General features: G+C 38.7%; 2 protein-coding genes across 5 annotated transcripts in view; both read left to right on the forward strand.

Moving 5' to 3' along the window:
- GRK4 (G protein-coupled receptor kinase 4) overlaps positions 1–15,370 on the forward strand; it is a 40,450-nt gene extending 25,080 nt beyond the window's left edge. Inside the window, exons 11-16 of one of the 2 annotated variants that reach the window (XM_013178896.3) lie at positions 2,431–2,520; positions 2,936–3,144; positions 4,056–4,193; positions 4,805–4,942; positions 5,825–5,947; positions 7,606–15,370. In XM_013178896.3, the coding sequence (XP_013034350.1) occupies positions 2,431–2,520; positions 2,936–3,144; positions 4,056–4,193; positions 4,805–4,942; positions 5,825–5,947; positions 7,606–7,659 (752 nt within the window). In that variant the 3' untranslated portion in view covers positions 7,660–15,370. Of the gene's footprint in view, positions 1–2,430; positions 2,521–2,935; positions 3,145–4,055; positions 4,202–4,804; positions 4,943–5,824; positions 5,948–7,605 lie in introns of those variants that run through there. The other variant, XR_001206228.3, reaches the window with a different exon arrangement.
- HTT (huntingtin) overlaps positions 15,238–17,106 on the forward strand; it is an 82,990-nt gene continuing 81,121 nt past the window's right edge. For all 3 annotated transcript variants that reach the window (XM_048047354.2, XM_048047361.2, XM_048047362.2), the window contains exon 1: positions 15,238–15,370. In XM_048047354.2, coding sequence (XP_047903311.2) covers positions 15,270–15,370 — 101 coding nt within the window. In that variant the 5' untranslated portion in view covers positions 15,238–15,269. The remainder of the gene's footprint in view (positions 15,371–17,106) is intronic.

Consider the following 17,106-nt stretch of genomic DNA (forward strand, 5'->3'; position numbering starts at 1 on the left):
TACCTCAGAATGACTTTGTTTCCCTTTTACTCCTCCTTCTCCCTCCCTCTTTATGTAATTTGGCTTAAACTTTTGCATGGATTTGTTCTTTGTTTGTCTTTTCATCTTTTCCTATGAAAATGTAAATTGTTAGAAGCAGTGCCAGAATTACACTTAATAAGTAAAATATAATATTAAGTAGTAAAGAGGAAAAATCCTGAGGCATGAGTGTTTGTTTTAATACTTAACTAAAACAGAGGGTTTGGTGGTTACTGGTGTAGATTTGGCTCAGGAGAATAAAGGAAGTAAAGAAAAATATGAAGAAATGTTTTTTTTTTTTAATTTTTCTTCCAAAAGCCAAATTAATTTTCTATAATGGCTTTGTATTAAATCTATCAGAATCTTTTGAATTCACTGTAGAACACGTGCAGCAATCACCTTCTTCTAAGCTATGGGTGAATATTACCAGTTTGTTCTTGTAATTGCTGAGTATTAAAGGAAACTTTGCTTTTGGAGTCACTAGCACAAAGCTTAACTTACTTTTTTTAAAGTCAGCATGTTCTGACTGATAAAATTCTTATTTAAAAAAAAAAAGCTTATGAGAAGTCACTTTGCAAGAGCTAAAGCTTTGCTAGACATCAAATGCATTCTTTAATTTTTCTCTCCAGCAATGTCTTGCAAAAGCAGGTTTCTTTGAGGAAAAATGTAGCCTTACAGTACTTCACGAGAATGTTTTCTCTGTGCCAGGGATATTCTGATCTTGTTCCAGAGAGCAGAGGGGACTAATTAGAAAATCACTTCAGGAGCTCAGATAGTGCACTTGACAAGGGGTTCATCAGATGTCAGGGAAAAGAAGAGCATCTGCATGTATTTAAAATAGCATTTGCTGCTCAAGAGCATGTAGTTATTTCTAACCAACATAAAAAGTGACACTTAACTTTTCCCTCTCTCTCTCTCTCTCTCTCTCTCCCCCCGTCTCTCCCCCTCTCCCTCTCCCCTCACCCCTTGATTATCTTGCACATGTAAATAAGAAATGGATATGCTAATATCTAGCACAGATGCTGCTGAGCTTTTTGAATGACAAAATATTTGCAAAGGACTGTGTCAAATATTTGAATAGGCTACCCAGAGAGGTGATGCAGTATCCACTTTAGAAGGCTTTTTTTTTTGAAACAGATTTTCTTAACAAAATTTGGAGCAGACTCTGCTTTATCTGGAGGAGGGTGTGCTAGAGACCTGAAGTCCTTTTCATCCTGAATTATTCTGTGAATCTGTGATGGTTCTGTGAATAACACTGTCCCTGACAACATATGTAGTATTAGAAATGTGTTGGGATTTTTGTTGTTGCTTTCACCCCTAAATCTTTCTACTACAGTTGAAGAGCAATTTTCAGTTTGAAGATTCAGTGGGCAACGAACTTGTCCTTTTTTCTATCTAGCCTTTTGTGTTTTTAGTAAGAAAATAGGTTTTGTATTTTGAAATTAGAACAATATCAATACAATTCTTGCTTTGAATCGCCTTAAATCATTTTCTGTTGAGTCTGTCCAGTAAAGAGCTGTATCTGTTCATGGAGATGTGAGGGAGAGTGGGATGAACTTGTTTCCTTTGCCCTTCTTGGACTCTTTCCCCATCTGAGCAATATTGTTCATGACAAATCACAGTTCTCCATAAGTTTGCTTTTACATTAGAGGTACTAGTGTAAATGTCACGCATAATAGGAGAGGCGGTTAACTTGAGTTGGCTTATATTTGGCTGATAAATTGAAATAAACGCTGAAGTTTTCTGCATTAGACTGAGTCATGAGAAGGGGAAATCCTAATAATGAACTGGCATGTTATAAGTAATTCTAAGTAGATTTGGTTGGGCTACTTTTCTTTTTGGGTAGGAGTGGGGATAGCAATCCCAATTTCTTGCACTCAGCATTACTAGGGTACTTTGTTAGAGGAAAACCTGATGTTTCAGTAGAGGCTATAGCTTTGTTATATTAGGAATAAATGGAGAAAATTCTGATGTTTTGTTAGGAAGTGAGAAAGCTAGGTGTTTGTGTGTGGGAATACAGCATGGAAAAATACAAGTATCTATTACGTAGATACAGAACTCAAAATAAGCAGTAATAATTTCTTTGATACTAGAGTTGCAGCCTACGCCAAAACTAGGAACAGTGTACTTGACAATATCTTTGTGTGTGTGTGTGTATATGACCTTCAGGAAATGAGTTAGATCTCTACCTCTCTTCCTTTACGTGTTTTTAATTAAAAAAAAAAAAAAAAAGCATGTGGGAGGGACAAATAAATCAGTCCTTTCTAGTTAAAGAAACTTAATGCTATGAGATATATGAAAGTTTTGATATTTTGGGTATCTTTTTATGAGGTATGCAAGAGAAATTTGTTTTTAAACACGATTATATTTTATTATTTGCTGACCATATTTAATGTCTTTTAACATGAACAGGACACATTAGAATTTCAGATCTTGGATTAGCTGTGCAGATTCCAGAAGGAGAAACGGTCCGAGGACGGGTTGGGACTGTTGGTTACATGGGTACGTGAAATATCCTTTGCTAGTTATGTTTTACCAGCAAGTTGGGTTAAACTTCTGCAAATATATGAATGACTTGTACGAAGAACTATATTGTAACTGGGAAGAAAGGTGATAGTACATGGTGGAAAATGTTAGTAGTCAGTTATAAGCCTTCCAGTAAACTTGAAGGATTAACTTTGGAAATTCTAGCTTTAGGTCAAAGAAAGCACTTAATTTCTTCTGAACTTAAGCATTAAAAAACTTAGATGCTTCTTTTGGATACACAGAGTCCTCACCATAGAAATTAATATTTCTTCAGAGTACAAAGGAGTTGCTTAGAAACTTTTTCCACAGAGCCAAAAGAGTACCTGAGGATTTTTCAGTATTTAACCAATTAAAGTAAATTGTCATGGTTTTTGTTTGTTTTGTTTTGTAGCTCCAGAAGTGCTCAAAAACGAAAAGTATACATTCAGTCCAGATTGGTGGGGTCTTGGGTGCTTGATTTATGAAATGATTGAAGGACAGTCGCCATTTAGGAAGCATAAGGAAAGGGTCAAACGGGATGAGATTGACCGGAGAGTAAAGGAAGACCAAGAAACATATTCAGACAAGTTCTCTGAGGAGGCAAAGTCCATCTGCAGGATGGTGGGTGAAGAGATATAGAGGTTTGAAAATTAAATTTCTAATCCTTTTTAAGAGATGAACTGCTTTATTTTAAAGTCTTCTATTGAAGAAGACTTTATTTTTTTTTAAAGCTGGGTTAGTGTGGAATAAGAGTTCTTAAATCTTTCTCTGGTTCAGATGGACATTTCTGATGCTCTGTGAGTTTCTTGTTTATCAGACTTTGAGAATTCAGAACTTTTTTTTTTCAAGACAAAGGGAGACTACGTGAATGGATTCCTCATTCATGTGAATGAAAAAATGCAGCACCTTTTAGACCACACGATTATGTGACAGAGCACAATAACATCTTCAACTTTGATACTGTATGGGGAGAAATGGCAGAGTAGTATACTAGTTTCCTTGCCTACAAAGAGTCCCTGCAAGACAGCAGCTTTTTTTTAGTCTTCTGTGTTCTTAAATTTAGTAAGAATCTCCTATGCAGAAAGCTTCAAAAGTTTTCTTTACTAGTTTATGCAAAATGGGTAAATTACTTAGCCCATTGAAAAAAAAAAATGTAAATATGTATTTTCTGAAAGTAACATCAACTACAAAAGCCTGGCATCAATTTAAAAAAAAAAATAATAATAATAAATAAATATATATATATATATATAAAAAAACTTTGGGTCTAATCTTGATTATATCTTGAAAGTGAGTCTTTTTTTCTTTTTTTTTTTTTTTTTTTTTTGTCTTCTGAAAATCTTTTTGCTCCTGGAATGTTGTAGTTTGGATTTCCAGTTCATTTTGATACCACAATGGATTTCCAGTTCATTTTGATACCACAATAAGGTTCATCTTGTAAAAGGCCAAGTAAAAAAAAAAAAAACAGATTTTTTTCTTTAAATTTTGAGATTATATCACTAGATCAGCTTTTTTTATTCATATCTTTGCAGTTACTTGCGAAAAATCCAGGTGAACGACTGGGCTGCACTGAAAATGGAGCTGCTGTTGTAAAACAACACCCTATTTTCAAGAATATTAACTTCAAGAGACTGGAAGCTAACATGTTGGAGCCTCCATTCTTGCCAGATGTAAGTAGGTGAGACAGATTTGATTAGTATCTAAAAAAGGCATGAACTGTCATAATTCTGTGTCAGTAATCATGTGAACTCCAGCGAAACCTTTAAAGTTATTTACATTGGCAGAAGAATGTCATTGTGTAGCTGTTGATGGCTAGTTGTTTTGTGGCATTTTATCTGAGATTACCACTACTGTAAATTGTTTTCTATGGCAATGTGGAGCTTTGTAGCTGATTTCTTAGCCCTGAAAACTCTACTTTCCTATATCAGATGCTGAATAAATAAAGATTAGCTTTGAGGAAATTACTCTGGAGTTGAAAGGAAGGTAACAGAGGACAAGTGAATTATGACAACCAGTAAGAAAGTCAGAGATGCTGCATCCTCTTTCTGTTTTCAATATTCCTGTTCTGTTATTTGCAGGATGGATAGAACTTCTGAGGTGCATTATGATGGAGATTATTTAAGTTTCTGCATTTCCATTAAGTGTATAGTGTAGTTTGGTGATCACCAATGTTAATAAAATAAAATATAAAATTGCAGATATTTCATGCCCCTCTCTGCTCTCCTGGGCGGGGGGAAAAGAAAAAAAATACTTAATGAAGCAATCTTGTCTTGTACTGCAGCCACGCGCCGTGTATTGTAAAGATGTTCTGGACATAGAGCAGTTCTCAACAGTAAAAGGAGTGAACCTGGATACTACAGATGATGACTTCTATTCCAAGTTTGTTACGGGTTGTGTCTCAATCCCTTGGCAAAATGAGGTATTGTATATTTCATAGAAGATTTTCTTTAGCACAGAAAATTTGAAGACTTAGTAAGGGATATAATCATGATATTTACTTTTGTGGAATATGAAGAAGTTTTTCCTTTAGACTTGTTTGCTTAGAGACTTTGGAAAAAGTTTCTTCCCAAAACATTAATAAATTACTAAAAATGGAAGGACTGACATAAATTTGCACAAAATAAAGTCTGGCATCTTGTCATCATGCTTGCAGCCTACGGAACAGTATTCAGCATCAGCATCACCATACCTTCCTTGTTCTGTCACATGTTATGGAGTATTGCAGTTCATGCCCAAATGTCACTAGAGTATCCAAGTGGCATAGTAATATAGAACTGCAGGTTTACCTTTTCTAAGGTTTCAAAACAAACTATTCAGCATCAGTCAACTCAGACTTTCTGTTAAGGTTCTTTGATCTGATTAATGAATGAGCAGTCTGGGATTCTGCGTAGATAATTTCTCCTACTCAGTCAAGTTTATTAATTCAGTTCATGCTATAAAGATATGCTATTTGTTAGGCTCGGTTGCTCTGAAATGAGCTGAACAGACAGAAAGAAAACCAGGTACGTAACAATACAGAAAGCAACTCCACTTCTCGTCCTAAAAACTGCTTATTGCACCATAGGCAGGAGAAGTGCCTTCCCAAAGTGAAGGAGCATCACGATGTTTACCTGCATATTGGTGGGGTTTTAGTTTTCTGGGTGCTCAAGGTGATTGTAGACTGCGTCTTCCTTCCTGTAGGTCTGCAAATGGTGTTTTGGTAGCAAGTAGCTAGGAGTACCCAGTCAGAGTAAATAGATGATAAATGGGACGTGTCTGAGAGGCTTGTATGGATACCTAATTTATTTCATGTCTTTCAAAGATGATTGAAACAGGATGCTTTGAAGATATTAATGCATTTGAAACTGATGGTACTGTGTCACCAGACAGAGAGAGGTCTCCTAAACCAAAGAGAGGCTTCTTTCACAGACTTTTTAGTGGAGAGGTAAGGGTATTTCTTTTCTTTGATAAAATTACCAGTGAGACCTTAACATCTATTCACCTATAGCATTTAAAAAAAACAATGTGATAGGAGAAACAGGTTTTCCCTGAATACTAAAACTAATGAAACCTGGCTTATTGTGACTTTGCCCCTCACTGCATTTCAGAAACTATAGCAGTCTATAACTCCAGGAGTTTTTCCTCCCTCAGCATTCTGTGTTCCTCTAGTATCTGCTAGCTGTTGACTGTGGGGAAAAGGTAGTGTATATTGCTAACAACTGTCTTGTAGAGCTTTTCTTTCTGAAGGTATTAACTCGGATCTTGTTCCTTACCTATTTTGACAGTTTTTTGTAGAAGAGTAGGTGATTTGAGAGATAATTGAGGGCCCCCTGTGTAAAATCTTAAATAGAGCTGGCTAATGTATTCAGAAGTGAGTGTGATTGGGCAGTGCAACTTGTAGTACTTGCTCCTTTAGAATTACTTTAGAAAGGAGTAAGTACTCCCAATGAATCACAGAATCATTCAGGTTGGAAAAGACCTCTAAGATCATCTAGTCCAACTTTCAACCTAGTACTGAATCATTCTAGTGTATTAAGCTAAGCAAAGAAAACCCCTAAATGAATGAGTGTGAAGAGGTGTTACGAAACAAACATTAAAAAACTTCAGAAAGTTTAATGCTATCACCAAAACAACAACATAAATGTTTACATAGCTTTTGATAATGCACAGCCTTTCTTACAGACATGAGTTCTCCTCTTTAATAAACGTTTAGATGTACATGAATTGAATCCCCAAATGTTTACCATCTAAAAGATAGGACGGTGTGCTTGCTTATAGGTGGTGAGAAATAGGCTGTTTCAAAAGTCTTTCTGTAGATGTTTCTCAGAATTCTGCTTGCTCAGTATGCCTGCACTTAGAGTGGAATTATTTTGAGAAGCATGAGTGTATTCCAGTAGAGAACACTTCTCTAGAAACTACTTTTGCTTTCAAGCGGAAATGGAATTTTAAATTCGCTAGGAGCGTATCATTAAGTAGCCACAACAGGGCCGTGTATTAAAATTGCATGATGATGATTTTTGTCATCAGCTGGTAATTCACCCCCTGTAAAATGGTACGATGCTAATGGCATGTATAATAATACTGCCATTTCTAGTTCACGTTTCCAAATTCACTTCATCCACTTTCATAGTAAGAGAACAGAAGGAACGATTAAGTGTAGAATCATAGAGTACCAGAGTTGGAAGGGACCCACAAGGATAGAGTCCAACTCACATTGCTAAAGTTAAAGCTTGTGTCTTACCTGTGGTCATATCAAACGGAATCAGCAGGGTTTGTACTGTCCCAAGATATTGTTCTTTGTACTGAGAAAGAGTCCTAAAAATATATCTTGAGAGCTCTTAAAGTAAAAAGACTGCAGTTATTTGTCCTGTGAAGTTAAGAGAAGTACAGAACCTAAGGTTAAATGAAACTTTAATGACTTGAGCTTTGGGGCTGGGCTGTGGTTTCCTTTGATACTCCCAAAGCATTTAGTCAGTATGGAGCAAAATGTTCTGGAAAAAGATCCAACCCCCTCCCTGCCACCCAGCCTTTGTGCCCCATAACACATACAAACCAACAACAGTGTTAGCTCTGCAGCTAAAATGTCCTTGTCTTTTCTTACAGGTCTGCTTTAAATCTGATTGCAGTGATGATGAACAGGAGTCCTCCAGACTTTAAGTCATTTTACTGTCATCAGAAAGGATGAGCAAACTTTAAATGTTTTATATCTCTGTAGCAAAGTGTATTATATATATTTTTTATCTGAGTTCAAGAATTTTTGTACATTTGTACTTCATTTGTTTTAAGATGTATATTTTCACTAAAGCTTAATTGTACAAAAAACGAGTGCCATTTGAGTGAGTGTGTTTCTGTATGTATTTCATTTCTTTTTTTTTTCTCTCCCCAGTGGAATGAATCTAGAAATACAAAAAGATTTTAAAGTACAGAGATAATACCCATGGCATAAATTTAACTTGACTTTATGCTTCTGCTAAAACTCTTCTTGTTCATTAGGACCTTTATTAGCTGTTTTTCTTAACAGCAAAGTTACTGTACTGATAAATTTTGTAATTCTGTTGTTATCTGGCGTCATGGCAGTGCTATAATCTAATGCATCTCTGAAGAAACTGCTAAGGGAAAAAAAGGAATTCAGTGCACTGTGGCCAGCTATTATGAAATGCTCTTCACTTTTTAGATCTGATAATTGCCTTGGTCTGTACTTACTTTTTTATAGAATTCTGGGCATTTAGCTTAATCTTGTAACAAACTGTACTTACCCCATTCTTCTCCTTTCTACCTGTCTTACACATTCTCTCCATACGTTTACTCTCTACATGCAAGTAGACCTATGCCAACATTTTTATATTTTTTAGTACTTTGCCCTTACTAAAAGGATTTCTTTTTACCTGTGGGGACTCATTTTTATTTTTTCCTGCAAATGAAATTGTTTACAACTCCATGTAGGATGTTATGGTTTTATGATGGGTTAAAAAACAAAGCACAGGCTCTTCTTTAATACCTTCTTCCCTGCTTATTACGTTGTAATGTGCAATGTTGTAGCATTGACAGTAATCACTGCCACTGAGGGAAGGACAAGGTAGTGTTAAGTATAGAATTTAATCATGTAAATAATCTTTACTTATAACCTTTGAAAACTTACACATTAAACCTGCTTTTATGGTAACTTAACAGAGATGTGGAGCTGGTATTGAAGTTTTAGTTAAGATTACCTTACGTTCATTAGTAAAACTGTTTCCATTCTCTTGGAAACTTGTCAAACATCCATTCTTCTGGGCTCAAAGCATGCCAGACTTTATTTTGTAAGACTTTGAGTAAAGCAGTTTATCTGTGTATGAGAATAAATTCAGGGAACACATATAAGAGCCTCGTCTGTTTTCAAAATTTCAATTAGAGTATTGAAATCTAATGGAATGTTCTTGGAGTTGGAGATAGGACTTTTGTTATATATTATGTTCTATATTCTGAAGATTGTCTCCACTGAGCAGGCATTTTTTTCCTGTCTCTAGGGCTGCGATCAGACTGCATATGTTTTATATGCACAGACCAACTGAATATCTCTCTACCTCAATAGGTTTTTGCTTGTGATCCACTGATCCATTGGGAGAAACTTAAGCTACTTCTGAAAGGCTCTGATGATATATTTGATCGTTAAGCCTATTGTCAGGTGTAAATTCACAGTATTTTGTCTCTAGTGACAAATATTTTAGTTTGTTACAATTTGAAATAAGTTGGAAAACCAGTGCTTTATGGAATTCTGCTGGGATTGAGCTGGTATCTATCTGAAATTATTCCTCTTGGATATTGTGGCACAGAAATGCAGAGTGACTCTTCTCATGTGTTTTTGGTGCGTGTTTCCTGATGTCTAAAATGGCACAGAGGACAGCAAAATGACTACTATGGAAAGTACAAAGAGGAATTGTTGGGAGGGGAGTTTGAATGAATTACTGGATGACAAGTCTGATGCAATAGTGGAAGGATGGGAGACTTCACAAAAAGAAATATCTGCAGTAAGGGTGTTGGCTAGAACCATTATGTGTGAGACAGTGAGTTGCCATGGTCTGACCTGACCCTCCTTATTATGTACCACAAAAAGACCTGACCCTCTTTATTATGTACCACAGTAATAGAAGGAATCTAAAAAGATGGGAATGGAGAAATAGAGAAGTAACAAAAGTGTTTTATAAATACCTGCCTAGTTGGGCTATTGATCATGTTTCTCTTTTCAACAGGCTTTATTTTTTAAGATCTTAGGTTTACCGTTTTGAGGCAAAGGTGACGGTGTATTGACACTACACATACGGAGTGACAGTCTGCATTTAATGCTTGCTTAGAGCAACATGAAATTAGGTCAAGAATACCAAGGACACAAGCTGGGTAATTTTTATGAGGAAAATATAGGAATTGACTTTAACAAATATAGAAAATCTGAAATTAAGTTTAATGTGCATTTCAAACCTTCTTTTCGTTTTGGAGAGAGATGGATTAAAGAAAAAAAAGGGCATGTGTGTGGGGAATCAGCCCCCCATTTTGGAGTGCTGAGGCTTAACACTTATTCTCCAGGGATCTGTGAAGAAAAGAGACTAGATGAAGAGAAAAGGCAAGTCATTCCTAAGAGCTGGTTCCTTCAATTATTTATACATCTGCTGTTCTGGACAAGGTACTCTGACCACGCAACAAAGTGTTTTTTTGTGTGTTTGTTTTTATGACACTTTCATTTCACAAGTTTTTCCCTTGTGTTATGAATAATACTATTGATTGGTTGGTTTGTTTTTGAGGGTAACTACATGTTTGCAGGGTTAAGACCTATTTTTTTTTTTGCCAGTAGGGTCAAGATGGCATTTTGCAACATAAAAGTTTGTTCCTTTTTGTCATTCAAATGACCTTACTCTTTGCACAACCAACTAACCTTATGTAATAATAATAAACACATTAAAGCTGTTGCCATCTGTGCAAGTATCAAAGTATTAAAATATAATCAATTAGAAGAGACGTACAAGCACATGATGACTAAATATTGTCTAATGTGAATCCCCTGATGAATTAGAAAGGACAAGAAAGTAAAATCAACATCATTCTCTTTATACGGTACATAGAGATTAAGATGTTATGCTGTGTAATCTAAGGCGATTAATATTGCTTAAATGTCTTTACTAGAGTATTATTAGCTTGGAAATTAATTTTGAAAGTGCAGAAAGGGGTAAGGAGAAGGGAGAGCACATAGAAGTGAAATATTGTGGTTTGATAAACGTAATATGAAGTTTGCTCTTGATTTTTTTGTAGGATGCTACTGAGACAAAAAAGGGGGAAGGCAGCAGGCTGTGATTACTCATGATGTAGCCTTTTATTTCCATGAGGCTGTAATTAAAAAAAAAAAAAGTCTTGTCATTCTGTATGCCTTCATTATAGCTCCATGAATTCAGGTTCCAGATCCATGTTACAATGTTCTAATCGCAGTGAGACAATCCCACAGCCCAAGTACTTTGTTCTATTGGTGCAAGATACGGAAAGATCTATGAATTTGATGGAGTTATTTGCATGAGCTCAATCTCTCTTTTCTGTGGCTTGTGTTTTCAAGCATTTGTGTATGTAAGTCTTAATGTCTGCTTGCACATACCTCATCAATCTATATAGAGAGCTCAAAATTGAAACTGTGAAACAATGTACCAGGATATTATTGGCTTTCTTAATGCTTTTAAATGTTGTGATCAACAGAATAGAATCTTCATGCCTCAGGGTTGATTTCTTTCTTTAAAAGAAATTGTCACCTTTTTTTCCTCATTGTTGTAGTGTTCATAATGAAGATGTTATAATCTAGAGAGGATACCAACAAAAGAGTCTCAGTTGAAGAAAAGAGGACAAAAATAATTACTGTATAATCATAAATAGGAAAACTGTGGTGTGTCAATAACAAAGAGATAGTTCTTAGTATATCTTAGCCTTTAGATGATGTTGCATATTAAAATAATCTTTAAAACGATATATCATTTTTTAATTTTAAAGCAACCTCAGAATAAAATTTTCTGATTTGAGAAATCAGTGATAGAAGCTATTAAAAACCAAAATCCATTTTTATAGTGCACTTTGATTATTTTTCCAAGTATACAGATGTAAGAAATTTCTCATTGCCATTTGTACAAATGAAAAATACTAGTTCAGTTGCAAAATTCTGATTTATCTGCCGGCTCTGATGAATTTTAATAAGTCAGAAAGTATCTTTCACAATTCTCAGACAAAATCTGATACAGATCATATCTGTAGTCATGATAAGCAAGAGATCTTATTTCACAGAAGATTCGATATACTCAATTGTAACAAGTTAATAAAATAAGTCAACGGAAATAATATTTACTATGGTTGACTACTTGATATTATACTAATTTAACATTGGAATTATCACCTTCCTTTTTGTGTAGATTTTCAGAAAGTACATACTTCAAGACATACTAAAAAGGGATTAAAAAAAAAAAAGGAAAGTAATGTTAAGCTAAATTTATGTTTACTTTGATTTGATTTACCTGCTTGACTCATTTTGGTGATGATGATGTCTCTTCTGCTGAGTGTACAATTCTTTTATTTTATACTTGTTTTTATGGTGTAACTCACGTTTTGCACATGGCACGTAGGTAGCCTTTCTCTCATGTTCCACACGTGTCCAAAATACCAGAATTCTTCCAAGTATAACGATGTTGGCTGTTAAATGTGATGTGTTAAGTTTCAGAATCTCCAAACCACTGAATTGTTCTTGTATGAGCTGTTTTCCTGGATGTTCTATCACTGTTAATCCTGAAATAAAAGCAAAACACTGCCACATATCTCAACCACAGGTATTATTGTCTAATGTGATTTATTCACCATGTCTATCATGGTAGCCGGGATAGATAAAGGAAAAATGGTAATAAAAGAAAAATCACAATTTGTTGAAATAGCAAATGTGTTTTACATGCTCTTCATTACTTGTTTATTTATTTGTTTATTTATTTATTACCAATGTGTGTCTGTTGGATCCAGGAAAAAGTACCCTGGCTCTGTTGTATTTGCTCAACTGATACCATATCTCTTGGTCTCAATTTTATTTTCTACATGAATTTCAAACAGATTTATGGGGATGGGCTACTTTTCGTTAACACATTTAGTCTGGTAACATTATGATGTCGATGTAAGATCAGCCAGTAGTAGCTGTACCTCAACCCGTCATCAGCCTTATCATCCATGTTGAATTTTCCATTATTGCTAAAACAGACTAACCAGACAACTCTCCTTGAAAGAATTTATACCTTGGCATTAGTTGGATTTGTGTTTTATTTGTATCAAATACTTTTCAACAGTAAGTTGCTTGCATTTTTAGTGTTTTGCCCTATTTATGTAAAGACTTTCACTTTAATTTTCTGACAGGAGTTGATGGGATAAGCATTTAATTGTTTTACAGAACTGCTTCAATTTAAGTGTCCGTAACAGTAATATAACCATGCTATTGGCATATTGCAGATTACCTGTGCATATGTTGAACTAAGCAGGCCAGTAGTCCTGTGAAGTTTGGACTATGTGAGAAGAACCACAGACCTGCTGAATTGTGTTTGGAAATGTTGGCTTAAGAGCCGCTTCAGGACAGTGCAAAAAAATATTCTTGGCATGATCATCTAATCTGTTTTTAATCATTAAATGAAGAGGTAGCCTGTTAAAGCCTATGCTCTTGGTAGCCTATGGTTAGGAAACGTTGGCAGCATTCGTGCCTTTCTTACAAACAAGGTAAAAGCGTGTTTCTTCTTTTTGCTCCTTGAAGTGGAGATGAATTCATCGTCATCCACTGAATTATATATAACCTTTTAGGTATTGGCTGTTACTCCATTGAGACTGACTTTTTTTTTTTTCCTTTGTGGTAACAATGGCTTTAGAAAAAATCCCGTTCTCCAGCCCTTTCTGCTGCTTCTTGCCTTTTGCCAGTTGTACACAGCTTTGTTTTTGCCAGTGCAGCTGTTTGTGGGGCTATTTGAATAGGATCGGTGACATGCTCCATGTTTTTCTATCAGTAAACTTAAACTGGGAGAGCCTCCTAATAAAGCACTTGCCAAAGAACCCCCCCCCCCCCACCGACCAAAGATACCCCTGACTTCTCTTCCAGTCACCCCAACTCCTGGATAAGGAGCCAGAGGGCAGACACTGCCAACACGATCTGGGAAGAAAAGGAGAGCAAAGAGGAGCGCGTTTGTGGGCAGGCATTGCCTTTGCCTTTCTGCCGGTGAGTCAGCGACCCTTAGGGGACTGGTGCACATCTTGATCTAAAGCTTCAAAACAATTTTGCAGAGGCTGACTGGGTCGGTGGCTTGTTTAATCTTTGATAAAAGCTTATGCTCTCTTTAATGTGCTTAAATTTATTTCCCAGTGTGCAATTACTACATGGTGCGTGCGACGCTCGAGTCGCACGCTCATCTTTTTTCATGTGTCATTTGCCAAATAAAAAATTCATGATCATCCATATGTTCTAGAGAAAACTCTCTGCAAGCTTTATTATAAAATGATCAGGAAGATACTTTATTCTTTTTGCCTTAAGAGCTCATGTTTTGTTACACTTTTGTAATGAAATGGTGGCTTTTTATGGCTTGAATTGCTTTCAGGAATACATAGATTTACTTTCAGAGGAAAGTTTCAAATGGTGCATCATTTATTTGCATGCCAATAATGAACTGGCAGAGCATTGTTTCACTGAGTAAGTGGTAAGAACATGACCAGTAAGGCTGTTCAGGGTATTTCAGCTTTCACATTGACGGTGGAACCAGAGTTTTATGGGGGAGGTTGAAAACCTGTGCATGGGGGCTGGGGTTCTGGAGCTTTTTGGGGGTGTGTGGGAGCAATTCTCTTTTTTTTTTTTTTTCTCTAATGTCCTTGACGAAGTGGCTCAGTCACCACCTCTGTTGGCCTGAGTAGCCAAGGACAGGAGCTGCTCCTCCTCTTGGAATTACTGGAACCCATTTCACGTGTTTCTGAGGTAACAGCTGAACTGCCAGTTCTTATCAGCTCTCACTTAATGCCTTAATTAAATTTTCCAGTCGAGACCCCTGGTTTTGCAATAGGATATTGGATTTTTTTAAGTGCTTAACACCTTACACGACCTGCGAGGGGAGGTGTAACCTTTAACTCGGTATGTTAACGGTCTTAACCCCAGCCTTTGCCCCAGGAGGGTGACGGGGCCTTGCCAAGCTCTGTGAGGCCGCCTCCTTTAAGGGTTTTTCCCCTCTCCGGGGGCACTGAGCTATAAATGAAGGGCCGGGAGCCTTGGCAAGCGCCTCGCCGTATGGGGCTCTCTGTGAGGGGCACGCATTAGCCAGGCTCGTAGGGAGGGGTTGGGCTGTGCTTGGGGCTCCTGAGGCGATTTTAAGAGGGCGGGCGCTAAGACCCAGCAGCCGCGGGGCGCTCCCGCCTTCAGCCGGAGGGGGCGGATTCCTCCTTCCGATTGGACACGGCGCCTGTCGCTCTTCCTGCTTCCCGGCTCCTCATTTGACCACAGATTAGGAAGGGGGGACTCTGCGCCTGCGCACCACCCACGGCGAGCATAAAAAGGCCTCGCCCCGAGGCGGGCGGGGCAAACCGGGCAGAGCGGGGCGGGGGGCGTGGCGTCGGCGCGGGGGCTGACGGGACGGCGCCAAGATGGCGGCGGGGCGACGAGCGCGGCCCCCTGCGGCGGCGGCGGCCGCCTGAGTCAGCGCGGCCCGGGCTGAGGCGGGGGCGGGGGGCGAAGGCAGGCGGGCACCGCCGGGCGCCCCTCGGGGGCCATGGCCACGATGGAGAAGCTGATGAAGGCCTTCGAGTCGCTGCGCTCCTTCCAGCAGCAGCAGGGGCCGGCCGCCATCCCTGAGGAGCCCCTGCAGAGACCGTGAGTGACCGGCACCGGGCGGCGGGACGGGTTCTGAGGCGGCCCCGGCGGTGTCCGGGACCCTGCCGCGGTCCCAGGGCCGGGCGGCAGCCAGGAGGGTCCCCACAGGGGCAGCCCCGGCTGGAGGCTGGCCCCTGGGACCTCTCTGCTTCGCCTCCGGGCTGCTGGAAACTTTGTGGGGAAGCGGGGAGTTGCAGCAGGCCGGGCGGTGGGCGGGAGGTGCACGGGTGCGGTGTGGGCTTCGTGGTTCTGGAAAGAAAAAAGCGTCGCTTCCATATGACATGCTGCTGGGGGAGAAGGCAGAAAAACCCGAAGTGTAACTTAAAGTCTAGGTCTTATCCCCTCCGTGCTGTTGATCTTTGTGACAAACTTCATCTAAAGTCTCGTGCTGTGACTTCTTGTGCTGACGCCTAAGAGGAGGTAGTTTAAGTACTTGTGGTGTCCTTTTGTGCCCTTAAATATCAGGGGTGAATGCACTGAAGAGGCATCTGCTTCTGTCGGTGGGATATTCAGGTGTCTGACCAGCAAACGAGGGCGAGGAGCTGTTCAGTGCCCCAGTGCTGCCTGTTGGGTTTGCTGTCTCTAAAAATAACCCTTATTGAGCAGGTGGAGAAGCACTAGGACTCACACTGGATGAGTACGTGAGTCACATTATTGCTGTTTCTCCAGACATCAGGGAGACAGGAGAAACAGAAGGGCTGAGGAGCAGGTAACTTCTCAGTTGGCAGTTTCAGGCCGCTTTGGCAGAGATGACAAGCGGTGGAGCTGGGCTCTCGGCCACCTGCTCCCGCAGTACATTTTGGTACGGATGCCAACTAAATTATCGTGGTTCATTCTGTTTGGAGACTCTTGTCTCAAACAGTTCCAATGCGTGGTTGATGCTTTGGGGGCATAATAGGTGAAGAACCTGATGTCCTTTGTGATCTAATTGGTTTTAGTTGCCTTACTGTTTTGCAAGGACGAATTGCTCTGTTCTGTGCATTTTTGTGTTACTGTTTCATGTGACATGAAGGATGGGTAGATGGCTATTTCTGATCTTTCCTATATGTAGCAGAAATATCTATCTAAAAAGTTCCTGATGGGATAGCTCATCTTATTTCAAAAGAAAGGCTTGAAAATTATTTGTGGTGCTTGCTGAGGGATGTTATGGGTGGTTTGGGGGGGGGTCTGCATTTAGACGTGCTGTGTTCAAAGAACTAACAAATCAGGCTTGTAATTGCCCTAGTTGACTTTGTGTTGTGTTTAAAAATAGGCTGGATGTTTTCAGAAAGCTGATAGTATTGCATGCCCCTAGGAGCTTTACGAATTCACTAACAGCACTAAGCCTTGTGAAAGCCTGTGAAAGGATGTTGTGGCGGTCTCTGGTGAAGTTTCCAAAACTGTTAGTGTATTACCAGGTGACATCTTGAGTGTAACTCGTGGTATTATTTGCATTTGCTGTCCAACGAACTAGAAAACACATGCCTATGTGTTTTCGTTGTGTCTGGGGAGACACGTTCATCTTAATTGTGGTTCCATGCAAATAGCACTTAAATTTTTTTTGTAGTTCTGTGTGGTAACTTCCTATCCTTGTTTGCTGTAGTAAAACAGATGCTACCTTACCTGCCAGTAATGGGAGAGTAAAGGTATTGGTGAGTTTTGCAGTATAAATGCTGCTGGTTTGCCAATTATTTGTTTAATTAGGTATCCATTTGGCATTGTCCATTAGATGAAAGCTGTCTTGTTGTGTAAGTTAG

Source organism: Anser cygnoides, chromosome 4 (assembly GCF_040182565.1).
Source record: "Anser cygnoides isolate HZ-2024a breed goose chromosome 4, Taihu_goose_T2T_genome, whole genome shotgun sequence".
In the NCBI taxonomy this organism is placed as follows: Eukaryota; Metazoa; Chordata; class Aves; order Anseriformes; family Anatidae; genus Anser; species Anser cygnoides.